The 21,463-nt window shown below is 33.4% G+C and overlaps 2 protein-coding genes across 6 annotated transcripts; both read right to left on the bottom strand.

Moving 5' to 3' along the window:
- Positions 1 to 103: 103 nt before the first annotated feature.
- LOC108482933 (uncharacterized) lies at positions 104 to 12,969 on the bottom strand. The gene is made up of 19 exons (XM_017786042.2): positions 12,628 to 12,969; positions 11,724 to 11,827; positions 9,945 to 10,031; positions 9,779 to 9,854; positions 9,613 to 9,687; positions 9,413 to 9,466; positions 8,265 to 8,324; positions 7,895 to 8,011; positions 6,295 to 6,389; positions 5,984 to 6,183; positions 5,638 to 5,735; positions 5,326 to 5,429; positions 5,079 to 5,244; positions 4,792 to 4,914; positions 4,018 to 4,100; positions 2,237 to 2,378; positions 1,639 to 1,668; positions 1,245 to 1,315; positions 104 to 1,111 (listed from the first exon to the last, which is right to left on the bottom strand). Exons 1-19 carry the CDS (start codon positions 12,664 to 12,666, stop codon positions 517 to 519), a joined length of 2,319 nt encoding a protein of 772 aa, XP_017641531.1. The 5' UTR covers positions 12,667 to 12,969; the 3' UTR covers positions 104 to 516.
- A 1,389-nt stretch (positions 12,970 to 14,358) lies between these two features.
- Positions 14,359 to 19,295, bottom strand: LOC108480102 (uncharacterized). 5 transcript variants are annotated; one of them, XM_017782958.2, is made up of 5 exons: positions 18,936 to 19,295; positions 18,097 to 18,201; positions 17,781 to 17,838; positions 16,852 to 17,232; positions 14,359 to 16,641 (listed from the first exon to the last, which is right to left on the bottom strand). In XM_017782958.2, exons 2-5 carry the CDS (start codon positions 18,149 to 18,151, stop codon positions 14,751 to 14,753), a joined length of 2,385 nt encoding a protein of 794 aa, XP_017638447.1. In that variant the 5' UTR covers positions 18,152 to 18,201; positions 18,936 to 19,295; the 3' UTR covers positions 14,359 to 14,750. The 5 variants fall into 5 exon arrangements, with proteins under 5 accessions (XP_017638447.1, XP_017638450.1, XP_052884549.1 ...); XM_017782961.2 differs by lacking the exon at positions 17,781 to 17,838; XM_053028589.1 differs by lacking the exon at positions 18,936 to 19,295 and having other exon boundaries at positions 17,781 to 17,949; positions 18,097 to 18,189.
- Between the last annotated feature and the right edge of the window lie 2,168 nt (positions 19,296 to 21,463).

Genomic DNA, 21,463 nt, shown 5'->3' with positions numbered 1-21,463 from the left:
GCCCCTCTTCCTCTTCTCATATGATACGATCATAAAACAGTGCAAAAAGTGAAAGATGAAGAGAGGAAGGAAGCTCAGGAGGCTGGTTAAAGAAAGTTCAGCATTTCACAAAAAATCATTTCTACGATTAACAATTTTAAGGGGAAAGGAGAATAATGTGATATTAACAAGTAAGGTTGGAATAGCATCGTGTCTGCCATTTTCTTACTTAGTCACAACACTATAAGAAGCTAGACAACATATTTGATTAAATTTTGGTTTACTTGGGTAGCGTCCCGTGGCTTAGAACCTACCTGCTCTCAAATAACAGAAACTTTCCATGCATTGCTGGGTGGGTAGGTGGACGAGGTAAAGAATCATCGACTCCAATCAACCACCACCGTGTACACAAAGGCTGTTTGAGAACCGACAGCTTTTGATCAAACCAAGCAGTGCCTGCCCACCCCCCATCAGATCAATGTCATGCCACAGAATGAGTAATAATAGCTGAACCAAACCATTTCTTCAGAAAGTACATTAGTTCTTTGTTTCCTTGGTTGGATCTCCAACATCTTCGGTAATCTCAGGGGCAGACTCTGTTCCTGAAGTTGTATCATCATCCTTGGTAACAAGTGGACTTGCAGAGGACTCAGGGGGGGTTGAGCTGAGGCTTTCGTTTGTCCCCAAAACAATTTCACTTGTATTAACAGAAGATGATGAAGAGGGTGGGTTATCATCCCTGCCTTTTTCCTCCAGCTTCACTTGCACTTCACCATTTGGAACAGCAGCAGATTCACCAGAACCAGATGCTTCATTGGAGCCCGGGGTCTCTCTCCATTCAACCCATGCAGGCGGTTTCTCATTTGCACTGGGTCCAGCTTCTTTGGAGTCTTTAGACTCGTCACTGGAGTGATCTATTTTATTTCCTTCAGAAACCTCAGAAGATGTTGCAGTATCATCTAAGTCATCGTCATCTTCACCACCAACAACCTCGTCATCTTTGCCTTCACCATTGACAACAGCAGCTCTCCCAGTGTTGGGTGATGCAGAAGCCAATGCCCCAGTCGAGCACTCATTGGAAACTCTATCATCTTCAAACGCAAACCAGTTGGAATTTGTAAAAAGAGAACCACTGCAGGCAAAATGGAAATTTCTCACCAATTACTTCAAGAAATTTGATTAACAGGATAAAATTTTCATAATGGCTAATAAAGTGACTAAATTCCAATTTCCACCAGTTAGTCAAAAGCTTCTTTTAACCTTACCTTTCTTGGTCGTCTCCTAGGCGCAGGGAAGATATTACAACCTCAGCAGATTCATCATCAAAGTAAACATCCTGAAAAATATTACAGCAATAGAAGTTCGGTTATGCACAAAAAATTCTCTTTACCCAAAGATAGGGTAGGCAAAATACAATTCCAAAAGCTAAAAGGAAGAGCAAAAAAAGGGGCAGGGAGAGGGGAAGTTCTGGACCATAAAAGATGGAAATCCCCTTTTAGAATACCAGAAATAAGTTAGCAAAAATTAATAACTTCACAGTATAAATGCACAAATAGGAAGTCTTCAAGAGCAAGTTCAGCAAGTTTTTTCCATAATTATTCAACAGACCAGAATCCAACTATTGTATTTAGATTTCAGATCATAACACATAACATGTACCTCATCATCTCTTTCGAGTGAGCTATGTACCTGACACATGAAAAAGATATCAGCTAAAGAAAAAAGAGTCTACACTATAAACAGGAGTGTGCTAATTTAACACAAGAATCAATACGTAACAAATACTTAAATAAAAACATAACAAAACCAGTAATATTTAAGATAAGAACAAAGAGGGAATTAAAGATATTAAAGATAAGACCTAATAAATCTTATATGGTAAAAGAGACTACAGATATACAGCTAATACAGTAACTAACAAAGAATAGTAGGGAAAGCCACAACAATTGCACAAACAGCTTTGCAAAAACATAAAGACACTCCTTTTAAGGCCAAAAGAAAAGGAAGAACGAAGAGCAAGTCGATGAAGCATATCAAATAGTATCGAATGTAGTTTTAATATGACAACCATTTCTTGCATAGCTACAAAATTATAGCAAATAAGGTTCATCAATTGCAATACAATATATAGCCACTTAAAAATGTGAAAATAATTGCTTAATTCAGAAATATATATTTATGTTCTTTATCTAGGTAGTGGTATTTAAAAAAAAAAAATCAAACATAGCCAGAGTAGTACAAAAGTTCTGGAAAGAACCTGATCCATATCATCATTACTGTAAATGCCATATCGAAATGCCTGGCTTAAGTTATTTGCCAAGGCTGCAACATCATAATCCCTATCATGGTAATCATCATCATCACTGTCTCTGGTTCGGTCGTGTAGAGCCGTTGGCCTCCTGTTAAAATAGATGAAATCACATTAAATTAACTTCGAAAAAGTAATAAATATTACATCAAACAAAAAAGGTCTTCTGGCAGCAGAAACTTGATGAAACTTCTAAGCATTTTTCTTGTCTGCGTTTCTGCTACTAAAAGATTGAAGTTGCTAAAGCTCATTCAAAATCATTCCTTTTCTGGCCTAACATTCAAAATCTTTCATGCTCTTCAGCCTGGTGACTGAAGTCATTCATGTAACAGTGACAAATCAATTCGCGTGGACTATCCTAAAATACCAAACCAAAAAATGATAAATCAAGGATCAAACTACCACAAAGATTCAATTGTCATAACAATGCTTCCACTAATAGTATAGAAAATTAATACATAACAGGTGACTACATTCAAATGGAATGTTACAATAACTTGTTTGGTTTATTTGGCTAGCATGTAAGATTCAGGTGTTTGGCTATTGGAATATAAGATTAAGTAGATGCATATTTTACTAAATTGTTGTTATAGAATTCTTTCTCTTTTAAACAAGTTTTTCCCTTAATATTTTTAGTCCCAATTTCTGTAAAATTATGATAGATAAAGTAATTAATGAAAAGTGATTGCATCACCAATCATAATTATAATTATAGTTAATATAGTAAAAATAAATCATTAGAGTAAATATAATAATTTTAATTTTAAAATATGACATCTAAAGTTTTAATGTTAAGAAAAAGTTAGACTTAAATTTTATTTGGGAAAAAAAGGACTAAAGTGATTAAAAAAAAAGGTAAATTAGTCTAAAATTGAAAGAATAGGTGGAAATGAGATTACATCCAATATTACAACACCTTGACACTATTTGGGAATGTGAGAGAGATTATGGGATGACCAGAATGTTGAAAATCCAAATAATATAAAACATTTTAACATTTCAAAAAGCTTCTAAGAGTACCAGCTTAAAGGGTAAAAAGAATATATCTATCTCCATAGATTCACCCCTCCCCCACCCATGCTTTTTTCTCCCATCACAACTTCCCAATTTCCGTTCATGTTTATATTTTTGTCCATAAATGTCTTTACACTGACTTGAGATAGGCCAGGACTCCCATCTTATACTGCCAGGAAAGTCTTACTATCAGATCAAGAATTGTAAGATACAGTACACTTTACACATCTGCCAATGGTACAACCAACCAATTTAAAAAATCTCAACATTTCAAACAAATAAGCTGGATAAATTTACTTGTATAGAGACACTGGCTAGAAAATTAAGCCTTATGTAGAAATTAATTCTAGTTTGTTTTATTTTACTAATCCCCAGCAGTTTCGTTTTGTTCAACAGTAATTTATAGCAAATTTACAAACAGGTTCAACAGAAAATCACATTCAGTCAAGTCCTTTAGCATTTATCGATTATATCCTATAAACATTATACTACCATCTTATAATCCTTGTTCAACAATACCAAGTGAAACTAGTTATGGGTTAAAGGTTTCATGAAGAATGCAACCTTTGGAACAAGCGCAGTTTCAACAAGGTTCAACCCTAAAGAATACTAATTTTAGCCACATACCAAAAATCACCAATCTGAAATGCGTAAATTGTAGATGGCATCAGGATAAAAGAAAAGAAAAAAGGCAACATTTGAGGAAGCTGACATACCCACAAGCCCACTGATAGATATTTTCTGCAGCATTACGCTTTAATAAGACATTAGTGTGCCAATCAACCCATTCACTGTTTTCCTGTCAAAAGACAGAAAACAAAAATTAAGAACACAGCTCTCGGGTTGTTGAAAAACTTTGAATCTACAAGGTATTGCATCAAGGAGCAATTGGCAGAAACTTTCCACCGGGAACATCTGATGGTTAGAACTTGAAAATTCAAGGTTTAAAGACCAGTATGTGAGCATGCAAAGAAAGAAAAATTGACCATGACATAATTTGGAATGTGTTAAAACAATGATGTCGCAGTTAAATTAATTGGATGCAGAAAAAAAAAGGAGTCAGATGTGTATTTTAACACATTCCTCATAGTTGACTGCACTCAAAAGAACTAATCATTATCTGATTTAAGATTCCAATTTCTTTTTCCTTTGTTGATCAGAAATACTTAAAACTAAATGTTGTTCACAATGTCACACTACTGCAACTGTCTGTTTGTTTGTTTTTTTTGAGAAATCACACTACTGTAACTTTTGATTGCGGATAATATTTATCAGACATCCCAAATAGAAATGTAGACTCACTATCGGATAGATTGAATGTTAGATATCATTAAACTGTAGGAATTAAGTTCTACTTCTGACTCTCTATCCAGAGATCAAAAAAGAATAAAAATGAAAAAAAATTCAAGTTCGATAAAATGTTGCAACTTGCAATTATGTTGTTAAGTATTTGAGAAAACAAAATGAAATATCTTTGAGAGATTTAAAACCTGCAGATGTGCCTGAATTTCAGCATTGCTATTTCCAAGCTGAACAAGTTTGTTAGATATGCGTGTCAAGTGTCCAAGATTTCCTATCTTTGGAGGCGGTCTACCTTCAGCACTAATTGTTGGCTGCAGAATATTAGAGTAAAGGAAAAAACAAGAACCAATTCAGCTAAAATAGAGGGGGTGGGGGATAAAAAGGTTAACGAGATCAAACATTAAATTTATTTGGAACCAAAAAGCATGCTACAGAAATGGTATGAGAGCAAAGTAAAGAATGACACAGTAACCACCATATTCAGATCAGAAGTTAATGTGCAATTCTTTTCAGCTTCAAGTATTTTCCCCAAAAGGTTACATTCACGAAGAAGATGCTCAACAAGCGGAACATTTTTGCTCTCTAAACATGACAGTATTATGTTCTCCACATGGTGATGCAAAAAATTGTTGTATGGGTACCTGCATGCATAATTAACTAAGAGAATGAGAAAGAGGATTCACCCAGCAATGAAATCATTGCAAAGCGGATTATAAACTTACTCAAAGAACAAGTTCAAAATCCTCTGCACAGCACCCAGTCGAATTAATTCCTTTTCAGCAGCTTCACTACCAACCGTCAGTAAGACAGAAATAAACTCTACAATCTGTAAAATCCCATGCCAATTTATAAATAACCAATCAGCCTTTTCTGGTTGAGCAAATTTCTGGTCCATAGAAAAGGACCATTGAAATAGTGTTCTGGTATACAAATTAATAAGTTCAACTATCAGCTATAGCTGATTCATGCAAGACAACAAACAACAAAAAAGACAATCCTCAAAATTGAAAAATGCAAGTTTAAAAGAAAAATACCTTCAACCGATGTTTTCCAAGAGGAGGCTGTAGTTTTCCATACGTGGTTAACAAGGTTAATTCTGAAGAGGAAACATCTAAAAGCTTCAGCAAATCACCTGCAGAATGGAAACCTGATTTATAATTTCTCCTGTAGGATAACATTGACCTTAAAGTTTAGTTGAAAAGAATTGCTTAAGCTTCTGCCATGAGCTATAAAGCAGTATCAAATGCACATGCATTCAACACAATAGCATACATGTCTGACATAGAGGGGCATGCCGAAAGAGCACCCCTACCATAACATCTTTAGTTAATTCATTTTCTGATTCTATCAAAGCTAACAGTAAAAAAGGATAACTTTCACCTAAACTCTCCAGCATTCCTTCAACTGTCTCAGGGTTAGCAGCTATCATTGGTCCTTGAGAAACTTGGCGGTATGTTTGATATATGCCGAATGTTAGCCTCTTGGGATCTAACAAAGATATGCAGACGGTCAAGGAATTGACCAGAACAGATTTTGGTCTAGAGTCTTCCAAAGCATGACGAAATAATCTTCCAGTGAAACTTCATGACAGCACCAAGAAGAAAAAACACCCAAATTAAATGATTGAAGACTCAGAGCACACTGTTAGCACACATCTATAAGCAACATAAGAGGAAAATAATGACACCTACTTTGGGCTTGTAATTTTGGCAGCAAGACCAGGAGGAGCAAATCTTGTTATTGCACATAAGGTTTCAGCTGCATTGGCATGCACCTCAGCAGAATCCTGTAAAAAAACACTTTAACATTTTACAAATACTAATCCAAATTTGAACACCAAAAATGAAATGACACCTTCATCAGAAGACCTTAATGATCTTAAATCAGTGATATTCCATAGATCAGGAATGTCCTCCAAGATATCTAACAAAGAATCAGCACATCATCTCTATCATTACTATATTGGCAGACAATAATTCCAGTAGTTGAAGAGAATTTGAAGGAGTGATGCAAGGCCAGCACTTGTGTTCTAATCAAGGCACAAGTGAATAACATATGAATTGGGTATAGATAATGAGCACAATCAGGAGTAAAAGGCAATGCAAAGGAGGTATGTAAGCAGCACACTCTGTCTAGGGTAATTTAAAAGGCAATGCAAAGGAGGTATGTAAGCAGCACACTCTGTCTAGGGTAATTTCGTCTGTCTTCCCTTTAACTTATTCTAGGACTGACCTACAATGGATTCCCCTCTGTGAACTATAAAATCAAAAAGAGTAAAAGGGAAGTACACAAGGTTGGCTCAACCTCTGCCAAAGGGTGGCTTTCCACCATCAACAATACCAATTCTCACCCATAAATACTCCCAACAAAAAGAAAAAATAGAAAAAAATATATTTCCATCTATTGCTAATCTTTCACTCATCCAGGCACCCTATGCCAAAAACCCAAGGAATATATATACACACACAAATAAATGAATATATAAATATATATTTATGAATATATAAATATATATTTAAACAGCTGGTTGAAAGAATGAAAAAACAAATATTAGATGAGGTACTAAATGGGTGATCTTGTTCAGGGTTCGAAAGAAAGATGTAGAATTTGAGTCACTTTCGGGCATACTGCAAGGGAATTGAGGGTGCAAGGACGGTTTGGAGGACAAGGGAAAAAGCTTATCTAAATAAACAGTAAGGAAAGGGGGGGGGGAAGAAGTAAAGGGCTCATATTAGATTGCAAGAATATAGTTTTTTTTTTCATTATATTTTTATTTTTTAGTGAATATTTTTTTTCTGTAATCTAAAAAATAGTTATAAGTTTTATATTAAATTGAAATTCACTGTACAAAGGCTATGCAAATAATGAATAAAATTCATTAGTTGGATTATTAAAATACAAATACAGGTGTGGAGATAAATCACTTCCTCCTTGCATGTGTGCGTGCATCTGGATGAGCATTCAACACAAAAAAAAATTGTGTAGACACAGTGGTGCCATGAACAATCTAAAGTACAGGACACGCTAATGATTGCATTAGGTCACATCAAATGATTACAAAAAGAGCCATTGAGAACATATTCTCTACCTAAAGGAGTCCGTAGAAGGGATAGAAAGTGTCAATCCTTTGACAAGATCAAAAGGATATAACCCCAAAACAGTATAGGAAAATGAAGGCAAGATGATAAGCAGTAAAACAAGTAAAAGAAAAAGCTCCAACTATCCACCCATAAAAGAGAAGAAGCCTCAAGTAGCAACTACATTTTAACAAAGTAGAAAAAAAACACTTACTGAAGAGCTGAATTTATCCACAATCATCTCCAATATATCTGTATCCTCTATCCATTGCATATACTCCTTGTAGTTTGTGTACATATGCTCATCAGCACCAATCAAACGTATCAAAACCTGTTTAACAAGGAGTGACTTGCATAAGCTAACAAAAACCCCTCAGCGGGGTAGTGAGTGGCAATCTAGGATCAAAAGTATATTTTATTCATCGCAAACTACTTAAAATATTTTAATAACATGGAACTCTAGTAAACAACCAAATGCACAAGTAATAACATTAAATGAGCAGAAACTATAGAAAGATTTAAAACTTGACAAGCTTTTGAGAGGTTCATTATTCAATGTAAAAACAAAACAGATAAACGCCAACCTCCATTATGGAAGTTATGCCAATCAGATCAACCAGACGCTTCACAATTTCCTGATGGCCCTGGACAGCATCATAAAGGCAACAAATCAGATCAAAAATACAGAAGCACCTTCAAAGCCAATTCAAAGACATCTTTATTCCCCATACATAGTATGAGATCAATGATAAGCATCCACAAATTCAGCACAGTTCAAGGATAATTCTAGAAAGAAAAGTATAATAGGCAGTTCAATTCAAGAGACACAACAGATTCGTCCAGAATCCAATAAACTCAGCCATGTAAAGAACACCAAGTCCGTGTTATATTGACAATCATTGGCACCTTAGTCCTTGTTATACTTCTAGGTGCAATGCAACACAATCTGGAGTTTGTATCTTCCAAAAAAGACGAAAAAGATTATGCAATCAACATTTTAAATGATTACAAAGAAAGAGGAAATTGCACCTAGAAAAAAAACTCTTGTCAGAATAAGCTTGTGCTTGCCGGCTATCAAATAAAATGATCCACTATTTTCTAATGCCTAACTAATTTAGAAGTCCAAAAGAATCAGATAGAAATAAAGGGAGAGAATACCCCAATAATAACCCCTCTTGAGATAGGTGGTGTTCTAAATCCCACTTCCTGTCACATGAACCCAATCAATCTACATTCTAAGTAACTTAGATTCAGAGACCCGTTAATGGAAAGATTCAATCTGCATACAGTTACTACTGTACTACTGTAGTCCCAGAACTCTCATAAAGTTAAACCCGCAACTCAACAAATTGGTGGTCTAAGGAGAGAGTAATGGCTATTATTGGTTAAAAAGGTGTCTTCTAAGATGACAAGGGAAAAAATTGGCAGATTTTACATATCTTTAACTGATCAAAGAAAAAGAAAAAAAAACCCAGAAGAGAGATGAAACTACCCATGGACCAAATGGCAAATCATACAAAAAAGTCCAAATATCGCATGGTCAATTGTTTAAAATTAAAACATAATTTGCAGGGCAATATAAAATTTCAATTTCTTTCTTAGAATGCTAGTAAAACAATATCCTCATACATGCATGCCATACTACCAGAAAAACCACCATTCCTGATTTAACAGCATAAAAAAATTGAAAAAAAAAAATCCTCAATCAAGTTGAATAAAATCTTAGACATACCTTAACATACTGCACGAATGGCAATGTCTTCCGCAACAGCAAACATATGACAACCTAGCAAGAAAACCAATTATGAAACATACTAACATAGATAACAAGATATTCAAAGTCCCTTGCTATTTAAATATAATAAATGAAAGGAAATGCACACAAGATACAAATTTAAACAAGTGAATTCTCTAAAGTTTAAAACAAGATACCTTGCTGAAGTACCCAGCCAATGGTGTGCTATGGGAGTGATTGGTATCCAAAAAGGAAAATAACAAATTCATTAACTGCAAACAAACAATCACCAATAGAAACTTACATTAATAAAGGAAAAGTACAAATGCAAATACAGGGAGAATAATGTGGTCAACTTCTTACTTCCTCATCTTCTACCAATGTTTTTAGTATAATATCAACCTCACATGTAAAAAGCTCACACGCAATAAAAGGAAACCTACAATCACACAAATCAAGCATTACAATTAGCATACAGTAAAATCAAGGGAGTCAGGGCAAACCCATTTGCTAAACTATTAAAACCTACTTAAATGTTCTCCTATTCTCCGCATCCTCTGGAGGTTCTACCACAATATATCGAAGAAGTTGTTCAACTTGAGCCTTCTCCCGCAAGCTGCAAATGAGAATAAAATATGTCAGCAAAAAAAAGAACCAATGAAGTAAAAACAAAGATTAGTCATTGACATACAACTAATTTGCAAAGTGCATCTCCAAAAGGAGTTAATATTCAAGCCTCCCACATCTCAAGCCATCAACATTCCCTAAAGAGATCCCAAATAAGGTTACTTTCTTTCATAAGAAGAGGCATGAGCAGTGTTGTTGAGGGTGTATGACGCACTTTAGGTGCTAGAACCATTATATTACCTCAGGTACACAGCGCAAAATGAGCACTTGCCTGAGTAAGTAATGTATGTGTGCGTTTTTATGTGGTCTGTGCATGTGTATATAAGCATAAGATATATAATTATGATAATAAACTCTAAAGAGTTTACCATATTTATAAAAGAACGTGCAGTTTTTTGTTGGCCAATATGAATGGTTTCCTTAAGATTCCATGTTGATTGTTGGATACTCAAATATTGATAAGTAAAGAGTTTGATAACATCTCCTTTCCAAACAAGTAAAGGTACATCTCATGAAAAAAAAGGTTAAAAAGAACCTCAATTAGGCATTTTTTTATGCCTATTGCCTTACAAAAAAGCCCACCTAGGCTCCAGTTAATTGAAAAGAAGTTACAGGCTTGGAAGTGTTAAATTCCTGTATAGGCGGTGAAGCCATAGCTTTGATCCATGTTCCAAGTTAAAAAAAAGGACCAAGTGTTGGAAACTTGGTTTTACACTCTTACTTACGGTTGGTTTCATAACCAATAATTATTAGAAGCAAGGCATGCTCTGGATGTTATCAAAAGATAGATCTATCTATGAACACCTTCAGTACAGTAGCAAGCAAAAAAAGACTCTTCCAAACTAGACAATTTATTCAAAGCATTTATTTCATATATATGGCACCCTAGATAGCAATATTGCTAGAAACTATGGTACATACATTAGTTACATTCTGGCTTACAATTTACTGATAACGTGTTTCTTATTCATTTTTTTTAAAAGTGATCTTGCATAACTTTCTATACACAGTATGAAACACAACTGGCCACCTCCACTGAAAATTTCAAACAGTTTAGCAAAAGACCTCTACAAATCTTGAACTGATTCTTTTCCAACGTACTTTGTTTGGCTTTCTACAAAATTAACAGCATTGTACATTATGCTTCACCATACTTCAACATTTGTTCTTTACCAAAAACTTTCAACTGCTTTAATCTTAAGTAAAAGGTATAATCTTGTGGATCTCATCAACGAGGTTTGCATTGATATCCACATATTTAATGAAATTAATAGATTGACTTTTATTAATAATATTTACTTGTCAAGATAAGAAGACAAGAATCAATAATGATCCCAAAGGTGAATGCCAATCTATGTACCTTCATGTTTATAAGAGTCTAATCATTTCCTTGCACCATTTTAGATTCGTCACATACACTGTAAAATGAAAATTCTATGAGGTTTCAGAAGGCTTTGCCTAAGGCCTTAACATTTAAATCTATGACCTTATGAATGATCAAACATTAACACAATTTCTCACATAGAACAGAACGCTGCATGATGATTAAAGTAATAGAAAAAAGCATTATTTACGCACATTTAGAACCCATATATAGTCTAGTTGAAACATTACGGTATAGAAAAATTTAACATGCTATGAGGTGAAAGAAGGAAGCACAACTGAAGGCTAGAAACAGTACAAGTTTATAAGTCGCCCGTTAAGGGCTTTGCATTCCTGAATAATTTCATCCTCATCAAGAAGCTCCTCCAGGGTAAAATTTTCCTTATCTAAAATTGTCTCAACCTGCAATGATTATAAAAAATAAATTGTCAATAAACGAAGTAATAAAAGCTACACTCTCTGAAGAATACATGCACAGAAAATGGTACGCAAACAAGTCAACTGTAAACTAACAACAAGAATGGCCTCGACCCTTAAATATCATTTCCTTCCACAAGGCTTATTAGGGAATAAAATTAGGATGACACACAACTATCAGCCACACCTAAAACTAAAAGATAAATTATTATTACAGGAATGTCATCATAGCCTTCTAGAGACAATCATAGCCAAAATTATTTTCTACCACAGCTACCATAATAATGCAAGCCTAAGAAGATTTCCCCCCCAAATCTAACCTACTAGAGGAAACAACAGCGCAATATTTCCCTCTAATAAAGGCAGATAGAAGAACACATTGATGCACAAGAACAAACACTGAATTTCACATTTGAAAAACCGCCAATTGATTCAAAAAAAAAAAAAAGGGGGCACTCATTTTATCCCGTAGCAAATTCTGCCTGACTTTTTATAAACTTGATATGAATGGAACAATAAACGAAGTTGAAAATTCTCCAGATAAAACGGCCCATACTCTATATTGTACCACTACTCTTACAATGAGGAATACCGAGTACGAACGTTTTTACCCAATACGGTACATCGAAACACATTATTTCAGGCCCTTAATATGTTTTTTTTTTCTTTTTTGCGATTTACCAGCATCCAAACAGAAATTTCACGGGCAAGAAACCCCCCAATTCATTAAATTCACAAGAAATGGCATAAACGTTGGCACAGATTAGAAAAAAGGCGAAACTCACAGGAGACGCAGTGGACAATGCGGCCATACGCCAAAACATCTTTGCAAAAATTTAACAGCGAAATCGCCTTAAAAAAACTCAGATCTGAGCCAGATAAAAGAAAACCCTAGAATTCAGCAAATTTAATTAAGGAAAAGGAAAAGATCCGCCGCAGAGGAAACCCTAGCAATCTGAACCGTATGGATTCGAAATGAAAAAAAAAAAAAAAACCCAAAAGTGGATGTTTCTGGGATTCGATCAAGTCGATGGATGTGCGTGCGGGCGAGAGAGGGCAACCAAAAAACACACCCAGTAACCGCGGGATTGTTGGGAGAAACTAAAAATAAATATATTTTACCCTTTTTTATTAATATAAAAATATTTTCCATTTTTATATCTTGAATTATTATTAGTCACTTATTTTAATTTTGATTTAAATGAGAAAATGGGGAAGAATAAATGATTTTTATTGAAATAATATGATTAAGATTTTTGAAATTTTTACGTTAAATGCACTAAGTTTGAATCTATAATTTGTTTTTCTTTAATAAAATTATGATTTACATGCTTTTAAGTTAGTAATGTTTGATAAATTGAAAATTAATAGTTAAAAATTAAATATTAAAAAGTTAAGTACTGAATTTAAATTATAAAATTATTTGATATATTACTTAAAATTAATTAGAGAATATAATTAAATTATTTAATGAATATAGATTTTAAATTATAAAATATAAATTTTACATTTTAATTTTATTTTAAAATATTTCACTTTATTTAAAATAAAAATTAAATTTTATATATAATTTTTATAGGATAATATAATATTAAAACATAATAAAATAAAATTAATTGAAAATATTTTCTATTAAGTGACAAATAATTATTAGCTAATTACTATTTTCCACACCTTTTTATAGAAAATTCTATCAAATTATTTTATTTTAGATTATTAAACATGTATATAAAATTAAACCATTTTAGATATTTTTCAATGATGTATTAAACAAGAGGTTTGTAGGATTTATTTTTCTTTTTTCTTTTGTCAAAAGAAACATATTTTCCACTTCATCAGTTTTTTTTTTTGTACATTGCAAGATATAAACTATTCTCTATTTACTAGAGAATTACTATAATCATGAATTACTATTATTATGTACAGATTTTTTATTTTATATAAAAATAGTACTACTATAAGGTAGTGTTTTAAATAAAACAATAGTAGCATTCAATATATAATATAAATAAAATTTGTGAGTAATGAAAAAAAAAAAAAAAACTAAATGCCAGAGAAATAAAGCTAAAAGATAAAGACTGCTGTCCACTTGGTTGAGGAGATCATTCAATGTGAACTCTCTCTTTCTTTCTTTTTTTTTTTTCGCATTTAAAGTTGGAGGGAGGGATTTCTTAAGGTACCTCCAGGGTTCTTTTATTTTTTTCTAAGTTAAAATGATAAATTAATGTTACAAAATTTGGCATTTAGTAAAATAAATCTCTGGTTAAATTTTAAAATTACAGGTGATTAGAGGTGGATTGGATGAATGATTAGGTGCAGTACAATACATTTAGTTTACTTTTTATCTTACACTATAATATTTTTAACCCACCCCATTCAAACCCACCCTAAATTAAAATTTACATGCAATTTATGTTACTTTTGTATATAGCTCGTTAAATTGGTGAAATGGAAAACTAAGAGATAAGCCATTAACCAATAAAGAATGAGACTAACCGATAAAGCCAAATGCATAATTTTCTCAATTATGAACCATTTTCTTAATCATGAACCGTATGAATATTGGTCAATTAAAACCAATTTTAAAAAGTTATCCAACCATCGACCCAACTAATTAATCAATTGATTAATTGAAAACCAAATGTCTGATGGGTTTAACCTAAATTTATGTTCTAAACCTCAGTACACTTCGAGGGGGAAAAAAGAAGAAACAGAAAACCAGCATCCATGAGAACGGGATTACCATTAAACCCTATAATGGTACATGATGGTCGACAATGCTGAAGTTAAACAAACAATACCTGCATGTCCCAACCAAAAACGGGGCCTTAGCTAGCTCCCTAGACGATACCTAAATTACCTAACTTGATTTATCAACTGCTATTCTACATTAATTAACTTTGGTGCATTACGAGAATAGATGGCATGTTTGTCTGTTGTGTCCAGCTCCTTGGCACTTGCTGCAATGCAATGGCCGCTTAAAGGGTCCTTTATGTATATATTTTTTCTTTCTCCTCTTTGGAGGGTCCAAGACATGACGGAGAGCAGGAGGGCGTACTTCAATTGTAGAGGTTTTCTTTAGCACTGCCATATCTGCAGTTGCAATCGGGTTTATAGAGTTTGAATATGTTGACCGGAAAGCATCGACCGTGAAGTACTCAGAGCAATAATCATATAAACTCCTTTCTAATTGCTGAAGGACAGCAACAGCATGGCAACATGGAAAACCTTTCAGTTGCCATTCCCTGCAGCTACAGTCCCAGAGATCAATGTTCACTACATTTATTGCACCCAAACTGTCACATACCTCAAAGGTGCTACCAAGTGACACTGGCACTTGAAGCATGTTAGCTTTAAGAATATGTTGTTCTAATTTGAACTCCACAGCTGGAGTTAATTTTGTCAACCACAGACATGAATCTGACTTCTGAGTAATCATCAACTCCATCATCTTACAGCAGATGGTCTCAATCAACTTAGCAATAGATGTAATTGGAACTTCAGTTACCCAACTATAAAATGTCTCTGCAACATTTGATGAAAAATATCCATATCGTGAACCTTGAAAAAGTGCATTTGACCAGTGTTCAGGTCCACTTTGCAAGATCCATTCACAAGCCTCTGGTGAAATATTTCTGATGTTCTCGATTGATTGTCTGAATCCATCAAGTGCAGTTGCACGAGCAGCATCATAGAAATGTGTGATAATCACTTGAAGAACTTCTTCACTACATGAGCCGTTGAAATCCCCTTTTAATCCCTCTATTAGCCGATGGAGACAATAACCATGATGTGAATTCTTAAAGATCATGGAAATAGGCTTTTTAAACCCAACCCTTCTATCTGCCACAAAGGTTACTGGTTGGAATATTGAAAGTGCAGATTTCAGTTGCACCAAAAACCAATGCCAATTATCATCATTGACAACATCAACTACAGCAAAAGCAACAGGGAAAATGCCCTCATTTCCATCCAAAGCTGTAGCGGTCAACAGCTCGGACTGATACTTGGATTTTATGGTCATAGTGTCAAGGAAAAGGAGGGGGCGACATCCATTCTTAAAGCCATGTAACGAAGCTTGCAAGGAAACAAATAGAAGATGGAAGCTTAAGTCCTCCCCAGTGACTAGAGTTGCCATGCTACCAGGGTTGTTCTCGATGATCTGCTTAAATAGACTAGGTATCTGATTGTAACCTTCGTCGTAAGAAACTTGAGGCTTCTCTTTGGCAGACTCCACTCCACGCCACACATGTGCGTATCTTGCTTTGAATCCATAATCGTGAAGGATTTCATTAATAATTTCTCTCGGTTTAGCATTTGGGGAATCTCGTAATTTTTCCTTTACAAGAAACTTGACCAATTTCCTAGAGACCTTAGGATGCCGAGATGAACTATTTCCTGCTCCACATGTATGAGTTTCACTCATCCTTTTAATCAGAAACAACTTTGTAGTAGACAACCTTGCAGCTTGAATTGTCCAAGGACAACCTTCAGCTTTGCAATTTGCAATTATATACCTAGACCTATTAGTTTTAAAGGTATATTCGAATCCATGAGCTATGGAGAACTTATTCAGAGCAACTCGAAAATCGTGAGCATTATTAAACCGTTGCTCCAGACCAGTTAAGCAATTCTCCCATGATTTAACAAGTTTCTGCAGTGCATTAGCATTAGGAGCTTCAGGAGTTAAGTTATTTTGATTGTCCACATCTGTAGTAAGAGAAGCCGATGAATCAAGCTGCTCAGTAGCTCCAGAAACAGATGCAGCAGGAGTCACAGGCTCATCAACCATTCCAGACCTGCAATGTATATATCAAAACCATATAATATTAAAAAGGTGATAAAGATAACAACATCGATTAATCTTAGGTTTGAACCTAGAGGCTTAAGAATGTTAGCTTGAAGACAAATTTGGTTATAATAACAACCACAAGTCCGCAGGGCATCTTATTTATTCTGGGTAGGAAACAATATAATTCATTATCTAAGCATTGTGAAATGAATTGTACCTACAGTGGTACATGGTCAACTGGTCGCTTGTTTGATGCTCGTTTGTTAAGACATAAACATCCACAGTTGCCGAATTTCCATGAAAATCCAGCAAGTGTTGCAGGTCTTTGTCATTAGAAACTGTGATAAGTGTCTTATTGTTGTGTGGAAGAAAGTATTTAATGGTCAAGGAATCAGGATCATGATTCCACATCTCTGCCACTTCTGCTTTCAGGTCTTCAAATTTGCTTTCAGTGTTAATACTAAGAGCATGAGCTTCTTCACCAATATATGACAAAGAACCATCATTATGTAGAGTAAATTTCCCCCTTGACCGAGAAACCAAAATAAGCTTTCCCTTAGCCATGCCTTTGCACAAACTCTTAGGATATATCCTTCCCCTGCGCTAAAACAGGATGTAATAAGCAAAGTAGCAAACTCTGCAAGAAACTAGTCTTTTAGTCAACAGGTGATATCCGCATATTTAATGAACTTAATAGATTGACTTTTGTTGAGTGTTTTTCTCTATCTTCTTTAGATGGCAAGGTTGTATATTTATATGATATGGTTACAATTCATTGATGTGATATCCTAGGTAGGTTTCATGCATGCCAACACGTACCCTGCACTAGACTTAACACGTGTTAATACGATAGGGGTTCGCCTATGTAGTGATGTGCGAAGCCACATCACACGGTCCTATGTGCGATCTCACGTGTGATCTCATGGGAGGGAGTAAGTTCCCCTCCTGCGAACACTTAGTATCATGCGAGCTCAATGTGCGAGCTCGATATGCAAGCTCAGCGTGTAAAATGTGTAGAATCCGACCCAGACCCATTCGGGTTATGGGTCGGTAATAGTAAGTATCATAACAACTTTAATTAATAATATTTACTTGTCGAGTTAATAAGACAAGAATCAATGATAATCCCAAAAGGTGAATGCCGACCTATGTACCTTCATGTGTTTAATCATTTCCTTGCCCCATTTTAGATTCTTCATATACACTGTAAAACGAAAATTCTATCAAGCTTCAGAAGGCTTTGCCTAAGCCTTTAACATTTAAATCTATCACCCATGATCAAACATTAACACAATTTCTCACTTACAAGAGAACCCTGCATGATAATTAAAGTAAAAAAAAAAAAACATTATTTAAACACATTAGAACCCATATATTGTCTCGTTGAAACATTATGGTATAGAGCAATTTAACATGCTATGAGATGAAAGAAGAAAGTACAACTGAAGGCTAGAAACAGTACAAGTTTTTAAGTCGCCAATTAAGGGCTTTGCATTCCTGAATAATTTCACCCTCATCAAGAAGCTCCTCCAGGGTAAAATTTTCTTTTATTTGAAATTGTCTCAACCTGCATTGATTATAAAAAATAAAATTGTCAATAGACGAAGCAATAAAAGCTACACTGTCTGAAGAATACGTGGACAGAAAATGGTACACATATAAGTCAACTGTAAACTAACAGCAACCATGGCCCCAACCCTTAAGTATTATTTCCTTCCACAAGGCTTATTAGGGAATAAAATAAGGGCAGCACAAGATTGTGACTCCAAATCTAACCTACTTGGAAGAAAAACAACTATTTCTGTCTCTTTGCAAATCTAAAACATACCAGTGCATAACTAGAGCAAACAAAAACACAAGATTTCCCTCTAATAAAGGCAGTCAGAAGAACACATTGATGCACAAGAACAAACGCTGAACTTCACATTTGAATACCGGCCACTGATTCAAAATAAATAAATAAAAAGGGGCACTCATTTTATGGCGTAGCAAATGCCGCCTGACTTTTTATAAACTTCGTTTGAATGGAACAATCAACGAAGTTGAAAATTCGCCAGACAAAACGGCCCATACTCTATATTGTACCACTACTCTAACAATGACGAATTCCGAGTACAAACGTTTTTACCCAATACCGTACATTGAAACACATTATTTCAAGCCCTTAATATTTTTTTTTTCTTTTTTGCAATTTTGCCAGCATCCAAACAGAAACTTCACCAGCAAGAAGCCACCGAATTCAATTAAATTCACAAGAAATGGCATACACGTCGGCGCAGGTAAAAAAAAGGCGAAACTCACGGGAGGCGCAGTGGACATTCCCGCCGGCCATACGCCGAAGCATCTTCGCCAAAATTTAACAGCGAAATCGCCTTAAAAAAACTCAGACATGAACCAGAGAAAAGGAAACCCTAGGATTCAGCAATTTTAAATAAAAGAAAGGAAAAGATGTGCCGCAGAGGAAACCCTAGCAATCTGAACCGTATGGATACGCAATGAAAAAAAAAAAACTAAAAGTGGATGTTTCTGGGATTCGATCAAGTCGATGGATATGCGTGCGGGCAAGAGAAGGAAACCAAAAGCACACCCCGTAATCGTGGGATTGTTTGGCGAAACGAAAAATAAATGGTTTAAATATACCAAGATCACTGTACTCTTTTGAAAATCAAAATTTAATCTCTATAATTTAATCTTTATATTATAATTTTGAGAAATTTATATATTTTTATTTAAAATCTTGACCCCTATATATATTTTTCAGTTAAAATGTGTATTTGGTTGTGTAGAAAAAATAAAGAAAAAATTAAAAAGATAATCATTTTCTATACTAATATATAAAAGTGAATCATTTTAAGAGGAGAGAAAATAAAAAAATTACATGTTAGTTTAAGATTATGTAAATTGAAATATTTTCTTTTCTTTTCTTTTAAGTCTTTTACTCTATCAAACAGGTAATGAAAAAATATTTTTTTAAAGCTTAGTAAAGAAAAAAACTATCCTTTTAATTTTTACCTTCAATTTTCTTTTCACACCACCAAATGTAAAATAATATTTTTAGCTCTCAATATTTATAATTTTTTGTCAATTTAATCTTTATCTTTTAAAAGCAGATAAAATTAAGAATATATGTTTTTATGCTATGAATAAAAAATAAGTATTTAAAATTATATTTAAAAATTTTAAAAATAAAAACTTTTTATAATTCAAATATATATATATATAAATCTAAATTTCAATATTATCTAAATTGGATCGGACCAACTAATCAAATGTTTGACTTGCGAAGTAGTATCAACTGGTTGAATCCAACTAAAAAATTAGTTTGAACGGGCACTTAAATCAATTTTGAGCTGACTTGACTCTTTAGTTCTCAGAACAATGAATCCAACATATTCAAAGCAAATAAATATTAAAAAATAAAAAAATTTATAAAATTTGGTTCAACTGCCAATTCAACTTTTTTTAGCCCGGTTAATCAACCTATAGGGGCGAAGCCAGGGGGTTGGCATGGGCCCCGACCCCCCTAAAATGTAAAATTATATTTTAAGCCCTTTAAATTTTTTAAAATTTTAAAATTAGTAAAGGTAAAATTGTACTTTGGCACCCTTAAAATTATAAAATTTTGATTTAATCATTTATAAATTATAAAGATATAAACTATAAAAAAATTAAAATTTCATCCGGCTCTATTAAAAAAATTTTCTAGCTTCGCCCCTGCCAACCTGTATCGGTCCTTGAGTCAACAAGTTCTTTACCTCTTATTGGACTGATACCTTAGTTAGTTCCTGATTCAATATATCTGATCCAGTTTAGATAACATTGTATTTTGAAATTTTATATTTTTCAAGTATTTTAAGTTTTGAATTTTAAATATTTTTATTTTTAAAATTTTGTAATTTTTAAAATTTTAAGTTTTTTGTTTAAAATATGAAAAATATTTTATAAAATTGCAATACTTTTAAAGGGTACCAATCAAATTGATAGAAAACTATAAATGTTGAGAGTTAAAAAAATTTAATATTTGGTTAGTCCCAAACCGAATCAAACCAGGCTAAAAAGTTAATTGAAGTAGTAGTTGAATCGAATTTTATAAATTATTTTTAAAATTTTTAATAATTTATTTACTTTGAACTTGTGGGACCAAATTAGTTTCTAGAATAATTGATTAGATCAGCTTAGAAATTAATTTAATTGATTTTTTTTGCTCAGTTTAACTAGTTACTATCAATTCGTAAGTCAACTAATTTTTCATCAGATTGCTACTTCAACAAGTTATTGGTTTAATTAGTTTAACTAGTCTATTCAGTCTACTTTAAATAATAAAAGGACCAAAATTTTTAAATAAAAGGTTCAAAGATATAATATCTTAAAAAATGTAGAGACTAAAATTTAAATTTCAAAAGAGTAAAAAAACCTTTTGCATCTCTAAAGCTTTTCAAAATTTTATTAAATATATAAAAGCAGCTACGACTTCATTTTAATAATAAAAAAACTTTTGCATTTTTACCCAAAACGTTTTATTTAATTATGAACTACTCCATTTTCATCGCTTAAGATAAAATACAAATCAAAACTTTTTTACCTACAAATGATTTCATTTTAATACTTCGAACCAACTTACTTATATATGTTTTTCACCACATACATTACAAACTAATTATAACGTGAATGTTAATAGTTGCTTTCTGTTTTTTTTTTTTTACACATAACGATTAATTTTTCATTAATTCAATTTAAATGTTTCTAAATTAATAATTGTATATTACACTATATATTTTTGTTAATATTGTTATTGATATTGATATAAACAAATTTGTTTCAAAGATGAA

The sequence above is a fragment of the Gossypium arboreum genome, chromosome 5, assembly GCF_025698485.1.
Source record: "Gossypium arboreum isolate Shixiya-1 chromosome 5, ASM2569848v2, whole genome shotgun sequence".
Classification (NCBI taxonomy): Eukaryota; Viridiplantae; Streptophyta; class Magnoliopsida; order Malvales; family Malvaceae; genus Gossypium; species Gossypium arboreum.
This window is presented reverse-complemented; position numbering and strand designations above follow the sequence as displayed.

Coding starts and splice junctions, on each gene's coding strand:
- LOC108480102 (XM_017782958.2), bottom strand. CDS start 18,151: ATGAGGGTGAAATTATTCAGGAATGCAAAGCCCTTAATTGGCGACTTA. Junction 17,839..18,096: donor AATTGGCGACTTAAAAACTT/GTACTGTTTCTA, acceptor TTCGTTTTACAG/TGTATATGAAGAATCTAAAA. Junction 17,233..17,780: donor AAACACATGAAGGTACATAG/GTCGGCATTCAC, acceptor GTTTTAGCGCAG/GGGAAGGATATATCCTAAGA.
- LOC108482933 (XM_017786042.2), bottom strand. CDS start 12,666: ATGTTTTGGCGTATGGCCGCATTGTCCACTGCGTCTCCT. Junction 8,012..8,264: donor GCATAACTTCCATAATGGAG/GTTGGCGTTTAT, acceptor CTTGTTAAACAG/GTTTTGATACGTTTGATTGG. Junction 1,316..1,638: donor CACTCGAAAGAGATGATGAG/GTACATGTTATG, acceptor AATATTTTTCAG/GATGTTTACTTTGATGATGA.